General features: G+C 41.2%; 1 protein-coding gene across 3 annotated transcripts; it reads right to left on the bottom strand.

Moving 5' to 3' along the window:
• Positions 1-1,194: 1,194 nt before the first annotated feature.
• LOC123402439 lies at positions 1,195-4,919 on the bottom strand. 3 transcript variants are annotated; one of them, XM_045096363.1, is made up of 4 exons: positions 4,399-4,919; positions 2,526-2,621; positions 2,176-2,215; positions 1,195-1,460 (listed from the first exon to the last, which is right to left on the bottom strand). In XM_045096363.1, the coding sequence occupies exons 1-4, from the start codon at positions 4,645-4,647 to the stop codon at positions 1,438-1,440; spliced, it is 408 nt and encodes a 135-aa protein (XP_044952298.1). In that variant the 5' UTR covers positions 4,648-4,919; the 3' UTR covers positions 1,195-1,437. The 3 variants fall into 3 exon arrangements, with proteins under 3 accessions (XP_044952298.1, XP_044952297.1, XP_044952299.1); XM_045096362.1 differs by having other exon boundaries at positions 1,195-1,462; positions 2,143-2,215; positions 4,399-4,917; XM_045096364.1 differs by lacking the exon at positions 2,176-2,215 and having other exon boundaries at positions 4,399-4,915.
• Positions 4,920-12,026: the final 7,107 nt, after the last annotated feature.

The raw sequence follows: 12,026 nt of genomic DNA, 5'->3' as shown, positions 1-12,026 counted from the left end.
ACTCTCCCTCCTGCTCCGTGTAGGAGCGGAGGGCGAGTGGATGTGCTTTTTGTAGGAAGTTTTCATAGTATTAAATGTTGTTTTAGGTGGCAGACAATACAATGGAAATATATTTCAAACCAATAAACACAATTTCGTGGAGACACTAACTTCATTGCTCAAATGCTCGAACTAATTTTCTTTTTTTTAAGTTCTTTTTCTAATACTGAAAATGGATTTTATTTTGTCTGCATACGATGCACTACCTACATTTTGTTGATGCTCGGATCTTCCTCTACAAGAATAATAGCACTGCATGGCTTGAGGGCCATTATGCAGTCCATTTGTCTTCATCTCTGTTCTATAGGTTTGTGCATTGTAACTGTATTACAATTGGGTTGAGAGCTTATGTGATTTTTTTCTTAAAATGCATTATGTGTTTATGAGAACTGCTTAATTTGTTCCAGCAAAGCGCAAGTACCTATGTGGATGAACAAGATATTACGTGGACTTCGTCCCAAGTATGTTTTGCTTCCCTGGTGCGCTGTGTGTACATGCCCATGTTTAGTCCCACCTCGCTGTCGGGAGTCACCAATACCATTTTATAAGCCCTGGCGAGGTAATCATTTCGAACTCCTTCGTATACCTACTGGGCGCTTATGCACGATGCTCTCAGCACTATCATATCTGACTTGAGGGCCCTAGTGTGCCCGGCCCCACACATCCACTACAAGAAATATGTCAACTAACGACCTTCAATATTGGTCACCGAATGGTCATTGATTTCCATTTGCGACCTTTTTACGATAAAAAACAAAGGTCAAAAGCTGAGGGTCTCTAATGAACTATAACGACCTTTTTGCTGGATTGGTTGTAGCATTTTACGATCAAACGAAAGCATTGAAATTATTTTGGTCACTAGCAATCAGCCCATGCCACGTCGGATCTGACATGACAAGATGACGTGGCATAGAATCAGTCCGGTCCAATTCGGTGTTTTAAATGAGTCGAGCCCATTAATCCAACCCATTTAATGTTTTTTCTCTTTATTTTTCTTAGTTGCATGGACCTGGCCCAATAATCCCCAACATTTTAGCCTTTTTTATTTTGGGTTGCAGCCTTTTACTTTGTATTGATTTTCTTTTTTGGCCATTTTATTTTTGTACTAGTCCCACATGTCATGCTGATCTCAAAATTGTTCCCACACATGAAAAATTTCAAAATATGCCAAACAACCATTATAACTTGAACCCCTTTTCCAAGTTACCATTTCTGGGGTATTCAAATCACATACACAATCATTATTTTGAACAATCCAAAGAGCAAACAGAATTCGTCCAAAACAACACTACATTAGTCTATTACAATCGTTACATTATACTACAGCCCAAATAAGCCTACTACTGCCTACAATTACAACACATAATATGCTAGTCTTTTCTGATATGCTTCACAGCTTCAGACTTGGATTCGCACTTCACCTGTGCAAAAAATAAGAATAAACATATAAGAATAAGAAACAGTGGTCAATGAGTGATCCAATAACTTAGATGCAATAATTGACAGGAAATGAAATGTACATAAATAGTATGACTAACATTAATCAGTATGTGTTTATGAAGCGACTAAAATGTTCTCAAACAACAACACAATCATACAACAGAACTGTAGTTGAAAAAATTCTGCAGAAACAAATGCTGCTGCTGCTCCTCTACAGTCTGAATGTACAGGGTAAATTCAATCAAGTTCATTGTTAAGCTACCACCATTCGGGTTAAGGAGCATTGTGCTCAAATCTCATCTGGCAAGCAGAATTCCTCCTAGACATCAAAGATTTCTGACAGTTTTAAGCTACCACCATTCTCAACAGTGAACATTGAAGGAGGTGTTTATGTTTAACAAACAAAACAGTATATACAACTAGCTAGGTTCATTCATTTGATCTTTTTTATTAAAATGGTAGTTGGACTGAGAGATTATTTTGAGATTGTTACTTATTAAAATAACTAAGGATTAAATGTTAATGCATTGATTGGTCCAGAATGTTCTTTAACACCACCAATCTTTTCTTCTAAAGTCTAAAATTAACAACAAAATCCTATTACAGAAATTGACAAAATATACACAAACACAAAGTAACTTCCCATAGGAAGTCAGCACTCATCTGTGTAAATATATGCACAGGAATCTAGCTCGCCTTGTGGAAAAATTGCCCTCAAATTTACCCGCACGGCCATCTGTCATAGTAACATTCACAATAAAATCTGCTTTAGTCAGTTTACTCCTAAAATTCAGTCAACAACTACTCTGCATATGTGCTGGAGATCAATATCAACAGCTACTCTCCTACTCTGCATATTTTCCAAGATGTTTCCAGGATAAGAATAAACCTATAAAGGACAAGAAACTTCACAGAAACTAAAACTGAATTCGTGCAACTTCTGTACGCAAATTATGAAAGCCATTGATTTGAATTGAACTGATCACATTAAACTGAACCCGCAACTGAAATTCTACTACTACACTAGTGTGTGTGGCGACGCTTACCAGCAGGGTACTGTGGGCTATCCCCGGGCGACATGGGCGACGGAGATCCCGGTGCGGGCGCCGGAGATGGGCCAAGACGAACGTTGTAGCCGAGTGCTACAAGAAGAAAAACATTCGTATACAGTTACAGATGAACCATCACGGTACAGCAATTGCATCCAATTGAAACCTACACAAATAAAATTGACTGAGAGCACCAACACATCCTCTACACTTCAACGGTAGCTCGATTATTTTTTAAATCTACCGGCATACAGACCAAATCATAACATGGGTGCATCGATCTACACGGATCAATGTGAAACAGCATGAAGCATCCGTGAACATCAATTATACAACACTACAAAACTGCATGCACAATTATTATTCCCTCTGGAAAGAAAAAAACATACCAATCCAACCTAAAGTTGTTAGAATCAGTTCGCTTGAGCCTTAATACTTGCTACCTCCAGGATTAACACCTACTAGCACTTGATGTAGGCAGGATTAACACTGAACTCTATTAACACAGAACTCTCTGATTCAGGAAGCACCCAGGGTAGGATAATATCTGTTCAGAAATGGCTATTTAGATAGAATACATAAGTCAATTTTCAGCTGTGACCTTGCAACACAGGAAACTACATGTATCATGTGCCTCTGTAGGGGCTCAGGGGCTCAGTTGTTCCTGCTTAGCGACTAGAGTGCTGAGAACTGTTCATGCTTATCCACATTAATATGTGAACTAGTTGAGACCTGAGAACTAGAACAGTTCAGTGGCATGAGGCAACATTGAAGTAGCATGTTATTAACACTTTTGTTGCCGCTTGCACATTTGCAAAGCAACACATAGCAGTATGATGCGAAGGCAGAGAATTGAAGGAACACGGTGAACACTGATGCCTGTCTGTCAGACATGCCACCTATGGCCAGCGTGAGTCGGAGGTAGACGCTATAATAATAACAGCATGCTCGGTGTAATCTTTGTTGTTAGCTGGTATGCAAATCAAAACATTCTTGAGGTTTTCGTGCATCTCAGATGTCTGATGTTACAGTATTGTTGCCTGAGGTGACAATTAGATATGGAGTATAAATTTCTATGCCACTACAGCAGTGACCCTGCTTGATCTTTTTGTGCATTTGTTACTGCATTTCATTTCTTTTTACAGAAAAGTGGTTCAGAAACACTGCAGAGTTGCCTCTGTCTAGATACAAATTAAGATTCAGCAGTGACCTTGCAACAAATCAAACTAAATGCATCATTTTCCTCTGTAGATGTTCACTGGTTCAGACTTAATAACATGAGTATCAAACTAGCTGGGAGCTGAGACTAGGACAGTGAAGCAACATCGAACAGCAAGCTACAATCAAAGGACTGAAATATCTGCACTTTTTTACTAGCCTTCTGCACATTGCAAATCAACGCACACACACGAAAACAAACAAATGACCAAAATCACGCACGCTACATCAACCTAAATTTACTGCTCGAGCAAGTAAGCAAGCCACCCGCCTGAAGTCTCCTGCTTAGGCTAATCACTACTCATCCAGGCAACCTCACGCATTTCCAGGACAGTAACCAAACGAGTTCCTCAAAACAGCAGGCACGCTTCAGGCCAGGTCGGATGTCACGAGGACACGAACCAAACTGACGCAATGTACTTGCACCGATGTCCTAATGCTTGTGAGAGAATTGGAAATCTCGAACAACTCTATTGGTGATTCAAGAAGCATGCTCCAGAATTTCTCCTTCCGTAAGCCAAAAGATCCCCGTCCTATAATCGAGGTAAAGTACTCGTGCAGTGCTGATTAGCTATCTAATTAATTAATCCAGCTAGGTGCTCTAGTACTAGGATGCAAATGCAATGGGGCGAATCGGAATAAACGCAAGCACCTGGCGGGCGGTTGAAGCTGGCCTGGTCCTAGTGGCGCTCCGCTCCCAGTCCCAGCTTCCAGTGGGCGTAGCCGCGGAGGAGAGGGTGCGTGACCAAGGACGAGGACGCAATTTAGCTGGAAGACGAGGCGAGGTGAGATGATCCGGCTCGCAGTCGCCTTCGCCTGGAGCTGGAGGTCGACCAGGGAATCTCCGCGCCCTCGTCCTCTCCGCCGCCTGGAGTTCCGCGCCATCAGGCCGACCACACATGCCCTGCTTGCACGTCGGGGCGTCTCGTCCCCGCGCCACCACCTGCGTGGCCCCGACCGTGGCTCAGCCCCACCACCGGCCCGCAGTTGGCCACGTACAGGACCGCGCTGGGAGCCCACCATGCCGGCCAAATCCGGTCAGCACGGCTTGTCCGGCGCCCGCGCCTTGCTCCCGGATGAGGCGGGACGGGTGGGGAAGAGGAGATCGACAGAGGGGTTGGGTTGGGTTGCGGGAGGGGTGGGGGAGAGGAGAGCATGGGAGAAATGGAGGAAGGAGAATAGAGGAAGAAAAGGGGTGTGTGTGTGTGGATGGAAAAATTCCGGCAGGACAAAGCTAGGGTTTCCGTTGGATCCGGGCTTATCCAAAGACCGTTGATGCATGATCCGCATGGCATTCACATGGACCAATCAGAACGCAGTAAACACTATAAAGACGTTATGACCATCTAAATTGGTCATAATTAATTAAAAATAAGGTTTTTTACAAGAAAACCTTTTTCTTTTGGGGGGGGGGGGTGTATGGAAAAATTCCAGCAGGACAAAGCTAGGGTTTCCGTTGGATCCGGGCTTATCCAAAGACCGTTGATGCATGATCCGCGTGACATTCACATGGACCAATCAGAACGCAGTAAACACTATGAAGACGTTATGACCATCTAAATTGGCCATAATTGATTGAAAATAAGGTTTTTTACAAAAAAAACTTTTTCTTTTTCGAGTGACAAAGATATTTTATTATGAAGTACCTTGTTGACAGCTGATATTATGCACAATGGTGCATATTGGAATGACAAACAATGTTGCCTAAGTAAGTTTTCATTTTCTTTGAACGAAAAAATCATTTTTCATTTTTTGAGTCCCCAAAATGAGTTTTTTTGTGAAGGACCTACCATATATTTGTTGTAAAATTGGACCAAATCATTTTTCTAAAATACTAGGCCATATTAAATGCACAATTGACCAAATGGTTGGGTGTCAAATGCTTTTATCCACCTCTCGTGAAAAAGACAAATTTTCGACGAATCAGTTGGAAGGGGGTCAAATTTGAACTGCAGCTGCCTCATAGTTTGATTTTTATTTTTCCCAAAAATTATTTTTAGGTACGGAAGTATCTATTTAATCATAGAAACATCGAAAGTTTTCCAAGATTCAACCACTAGCTAGGAACGGTCATACCTACCGTTTTGACCGCATTTTGATATGGCCATGAAAAATTCAAAAAAAATCAAAAAAATGTAAAACCTTTGCATTGTGTCATTATATGTGAAATATTTACGAGGAAATATAATAAACTGGTAATACGACAATTACTTTTAAAAAATGTTCTAAAAAATGAGCTATCATGTGTGAAGATTCATGGCTTTCAAGCCAAATGACCAATCTTATAGCCACATTCATGACATAGTTTGTTCAAATGATCTAATATTATGCACAAGGGTGCATATTGGAATGACAAAGAATGTTGATTCAGGAAGTTTTCATTTTCCTTGTATGAAAAGTTCATTTTTCATTTTTCAAGTTCCCAAAATGAGTTTTTTTGTGAAGGACCTACCATATATTTGTTAAAAATTGTACCGAATCATTTTTATAAAATAATAGTCCATATTTAATGTACAATTGACAAAATGGTTGGATGTTAAAAGCTTTTATCCGCCTCTAGTGAAAAAGACAAATTGTCGCCGATTCAGTAGGAAGCGGGTCAAATTTGAACTAGAGGTACCTCATAGTTTTTTCATGATTTTGTCCTAAAACCATTTTTAGGTAAAGAAGTATCTATTTAATCAGATATCCAACAAAATTTTGACAAGATTCAACCCCTAGCTATGAACGGTCATGCCCGCCATTTCGACCGCATTTTGAAACGGGCATAACAAATTTGAAAAAAATCAAAAAAATGCTAAACCTTCGCGTTGTGTCATAATATGTGACCAAGATACCAGGAAAAATAATAAATTTGTAATACGGTGATTATTTTAAAATAGTGTTCTCATAAATGGGCTATCATGTGTGAAGATTCATGTCTTTCAAGCCAAATGATCAATCTTATGACCACATTCATGGCATAGTTTGTTGAAACGATCTAATATTATGCACAAGGGTCCATATTGGAATGTCAAACAATGTTGATTAAGGAAGTTTTCATTTTCCTTGTATGAAAAAATCATTTTCCATTTTCAAGTGCGCGAAATGAGTTTTTTTGTGAAGGATCTACCATATATTTGTTTCAAAATTGTACCAAATCATTTTTCTAAAATACTAGGCCATATTTAATGTACAATTAACAAAATGGTTGGGTGTTAAAAGCTTTTATCCACCTCTAGTGAAAAAGACAAATTGTCGTCGATTCAGTAGGGAAGCGGGTCAAATTTGAACTACAGGTGCAATATAATTTGCTAATTATTTTTCCCGAAAATCATTTGTAGGTACATAAGTATCTATCTAATAATAATTACATGGTGTGGTGACTTGACGCCGAGGTTTGGATGGTGGTCGAGGGCCCCAACTCGAGAGCGCGTGAACTTGCATGCGAGCCGCGTGGTCACCACGTTACCGTTGCGTTGCCACGCATTCTGGGTGGAATAGTCATGTATGGTGGGTTAGACACTCCCTCGGTAGGTGTCAGGAAGAAGAATACAATAGAAGAATCTCACGAGGAGACCGAACTAAGCTCAAACATGAATTAGCAGCCAAGTGTTTGATTAGCGATGCGGGTAATGCACATAGACAATGGGCCTAAATTTTGGCTGAGGATGATCGTCTACTAAGGAGACTCTCTTGCCAAAATTTTAGCTCAAATGGATGAACCTAGGTGACACTTGCTTTGCAAAGTACCACACTGTGCATAAATATGGATGTTGAAGCTGGGATCAAACGTATCAATAGATTGAGCTGAAATTTAGTGTATGATGTTAATTAGGGCATATGAAGGCACAGTAAAAAAATTATACCATTTGGACATGCCAAAGTGACACTTTCTTCACAAAGTTCTATTCTGAACGGAATAGAAAAATGAATATTGCTGAATTATTTTCGAACTATGGAATGAAAGGTTTTCACATATTTGAGGAATATATTATCCAAAGTATTTATGAGAATTATTCGAGAATTTTTGGAATGACAGAATAGTGGTTTCTTCGCAAACTAGGCAAAAAATAACACATGGACATGACATGTAGGCAAAACTGATGATGTGACACCTAGTCATAGTTATGACATCTATATTGGTCGTCATTAGCTACAAATTAGGCAACGAAATAGGGCTATCTGCTTTACGACCTTTTCCAGTAAGGAAGTTACGACCTTTCTGATGAAAAAGGTCGTTAGTTTTTGGGGTTAGGACCCCTCCGGACAGCTTACGACCAATTGGTCTCAAATGGTCGTAGATTTACGACCAATTCTGCGAGTGTCACTGACAGAAGGTCGTTAGTTGACATATTTCTTGTAGTGATCGTTGCTCGTACTCGCGTGTGTTGATAGGCTTGGGGCTAGTTGCACCTGGGCGATCAATTTTTTTCTTCATATTTTCCTCGTAATAATATAGGGCATGCTTTGCCACATCGGTGTGCACTGCATTCATCAAATATAATATATTGCATGTGCCTTCAGTATGCACATCAAATGCAGGAGCATTTTTGTACTGCGTGCATCATGTTTGTGCACTCCATCTTTGTCCATTTTTTTCATGTTTCTTCTTGTTTCGTATTTTTTAATATAGGTGTACTTCATTAATCAGAATATTATAGTGCACGTGTCCACAGTTTTGCACTGCATGCATCCTATTTTGTGTACTGCATCTTCTTCCGTAAGTGCACTGCTCGAATCACATACTTTTTGCATGCATTGAAGTATGTTCTAATATGGAACTCTAGCTTTTTGCGTGTATTGCAGTATGTTTTAATATGGAACTCTAGTTTTGTAACTAAAATAAACTTAGGCATAACACAAGCATAGTTCATCATTACAAGCTTTTCTGTATGAGAAGCAATCCAATTTCAAGGAAGGAAAACGATCACAAGCAAACTAAATTTACATAAGCAAAACAACAGAAAGTAAATTTCATGATAAATCTAATACGACGTGCGCAATGTTGCACATACTTTCTTTGCCGGCATGTGCAGTCTCCCCAGGTCCTGGTGCGCTTCTTCACCACGTGCAGTGTCCCCAGCTCTTGGCGCGCTTCTTGGGTGGCTCCTCCTTCTCCTCCTTTGCGCGGCAAATTCCATCATGTGTACGCATCCTTCGCTGCGTACTCGATGTGCCTCATGGAAAGGGGTAGGATGTTCCACATTTGTGTTCTTTGTTGGTGATCATCTTCTTCATGTCATTGTAGTAGTCGTAGACGAGCATGTCGGCAACGTCTGCAAGGGAGTCCAATTCCTTGGTGGCCACTGGCACCCTCCATTCCTTTTGGATGTCGACGAAGTTGGCGACCTCCAAATTGATGCGCTCGAGCCTGGTTTTGTCGTCGTCGATGGAGAAGCCAGCGAACGTGTACCTGGGGTTGGCAAGGAAGTTGTGAAAGACGGTGCACCTTTCATCAGCGCTCTGTTGGAAGAGCAACACCAGTTGTGTCTTGCCGACGGAGAGTTGGAAGAGGGCAGGTTTCTGTGTTGCTTCAGGCTCGTTGGTGTACTCCAGATCAATTCCGACGATCTTGTGGCGCTGGAGTCCGAGGTGGCGCTCATACTTCTTGATGGAGGTTGTCATCTGCTCCTTGTCATTTGTGTGGATGACACACAACTTGGTATTGCCGTGGTCCTGCACCTCCTTTTACACGTCGATGACCCCCATCGCCAGCAGAGGGGCTTGGTGTCTTCTGTCGAGGTTGAAGAGATGGAGGGACTTGGTGGAAGCACAATGGCGACTTTGTGGGTGAGAAATCTTTTGGCGGCGGTCTAAATTTAAGGGGGAGTTTGTCGCAATGGATGAACTGCACTATCTCGCGGACGATGCGGTTGTGCAGATCGTGGGTTGGTTTTTCGTCTTTGATCGTGGGTTTTGTGGCATTGGATGCGCTTTGTGTGTGGGCCGTTGTCTCCAAATGTTTTTTATCGTGTTTCTATTTTATGTTTCATCATTAAAAAAATTTAACCACCATGTTTAAACCGGTCGAGTATTTGCCCCGTCATTTGTGGTGAACGTTTTTCTCTAAACTGCATTGGTAATGGTTCGATGCTTCTTTGTTTCTATTAATGCACTTCATTATGAATAGCTACGGACTTCACCTATTGCGTGTAGTTGCTGCAACTCTTCTCAAGGGTTTGGGGATGGGGGTTGGGGGTGGCCCCCGATTTTTTTTGTTTGGTGTGACACTTATTTGAAGGAATGCTTTTTTGAAGGAACGCTTTTTTATACGAACTACATGTAGTTTCTTTGTTTGATCGTCCTAACTTCATTTACCGTCACAACAAACTGCATCTGGTTCGTTGTTTTTTCCTTCTTTACTCAGGCCGTTTTTCTAGGCCCATTTTACGCAATCCTTCACGTGGGCCGACCCACGTGGGCCTCGCAGGTGCACACTTGTTTCTCCGCCTATATGAACAGAGCGGAGAAATCCCTCCCCTTTGTTGAAATCTCCGTTGCCCGCGGAACAACCATCGCCCGCGGAACCGCCGTCCTCCACATGCCTAGATTCATGCATTCTGCGCCCTCGCTCCGCTCCCTAACCCTTTCCCCCTCCGCTCCCTTGTCTTCGGTAGTCTGTAGTGGGTAGTTTGTCTAGATCTGTTAGCAAAGCAAGGTAGACTAGGGTTTAGTCTGTTTGGATGTGTTGGAAGAGCAAGGTGCTCGCAAGCGCCATGTCTTCCCCTAGCAGAGGTGGAGGAGTTCAAGGTATATGGAGTGTTACTTCTCAACGTGGCTGGCGTTGTTTTGTCATGTGATGTTTTTAATTTTTGTTTCTTTACATTAGGTGATTTTGATGGCACTTGTCATAATGATTCTGTTCTTGATACGCCAATTGGTACTCGTATTGCTGGTGGCAAGCATCATGCTAGTAAGGCAGGCCAGGAAGTGAATTCACCGATTGAATGTTCTCCTATAAGTGTGGCCGCTCCTATTGGTATGTTGTTTGTTATTTTTCGTATTTAGTTTGCCAAATTGGTTGTATTACTTTGTTCTTTTTGTATATGTGTACTTCACTTCTTGTATGTATGAACTTCATTGTCGTTTTATTGAGGTTGTGTATGCATGTTAACTCCATTATAGTTATTTTTATGAATTGAATGACTTTTCTTATTTTTAACCTGTGTTATGTAGCACTGCATTTATATGTATGTGTGTACTGCATTTGTTTTGTATGCTTCTTATTGTGTATGCTACTTACTTGATGTTTTGTATGAACTGCTACTGCCTTTTTGAACCTAGTGAGGTTTTTTCAGAAACAAAACGTCTAGTTAGTGTGTGCAGGATTGCATTTTTTTGTATATGTGTACTCCTCCGGATGTTTGTACGAACTTCTTTGTCGTTTTATTGAGGTTGTGTGTGCATATGGGTTTACTCCATTACAATTTTTTCTTTGAATTGCATTCCTTTTGTTTTTAGCCTGTGTTATGCAACAATGCATTTATATGTATGTGTGTACTGCATTTGTTCCCCTTTTTGTGCACTTCTTAATGACCATAGTTAAACTTCATTTTTTTGACGCAGTGTCCGGTTTTAATGCTGGGGCCCCTGGGTTTGAGGAGGTTAGTCAATTGATTAACCATTATTTCGCAGAGGGTGACGTTGGTGTGAGCTTTGACCAGAGCATGAGGCGTCCTGTCTTATGTGAAACTCAGTCACAATTTGTTGATGGCACGGAGGAAGTTATGCAAGAGTGGATGGTCCCGTATTAGCTTCGTGCATATGAGTTGAAGCAACGCCAAAAAAAGTTGAAGTTTGGAAGTGACTCAAATGACTATGCGAAGAAAGAGAAGCACAGGAGGGCTGCAGATGGTGCCAAGGTTTCCAAATTTGCTAAATTTAAGAAGAGACCGAGTTCGGTTGCTGAGGAAGGTGGTACTCCTCGGCGGAGTCGTCTTGTTGCTTGCAAGAACAAGAACATTGGTAAGAGATATGTTGAAGCTAGTTGAGAGGATCCTCAGCGGAGGCGACAACATGTCATTGAAGGCCCCAATTCTAGTGATGATGACTTTGTGCTTGGTGATTTTGTGAGGGATATTAATTCTACTAGACGGAAAGATGGTTTTCCGTCTAAGAATTAACCTAAGCGATGCTGTGTTGATGGCGATGATGATGCAGAAGCTCACTCTGATGGGGAGGCGGATGTTGCTGCAAAGGTTTGTTGAATTGGACTGCATTTTTTCTTTTTCATTGTTATTCTAATGTGGCTAACCTTCTAATGTAGACTGCATTTTCTCTTTTACGCAAAGGAAGAAG

Source organism: Hordeum vulgare, chromosome 6H (genome assembly GCF_904849725.1).
Source record: "Hordeum vulgare subsp. vulgare chromosome 6H, MorexV3_pseudomolecules_assembly, whole genome shotgun sequence".
Classification (NCBI taxonomy): Eukaryota; Viridiplantae; Streptophyta; class Magnoliopsida; order Poales; family Poaceae; genus Hordeum; species Hordeum vulgare.
This window is presented reverse-complemented; position numbering and strand designations above follow the sequence as displayed.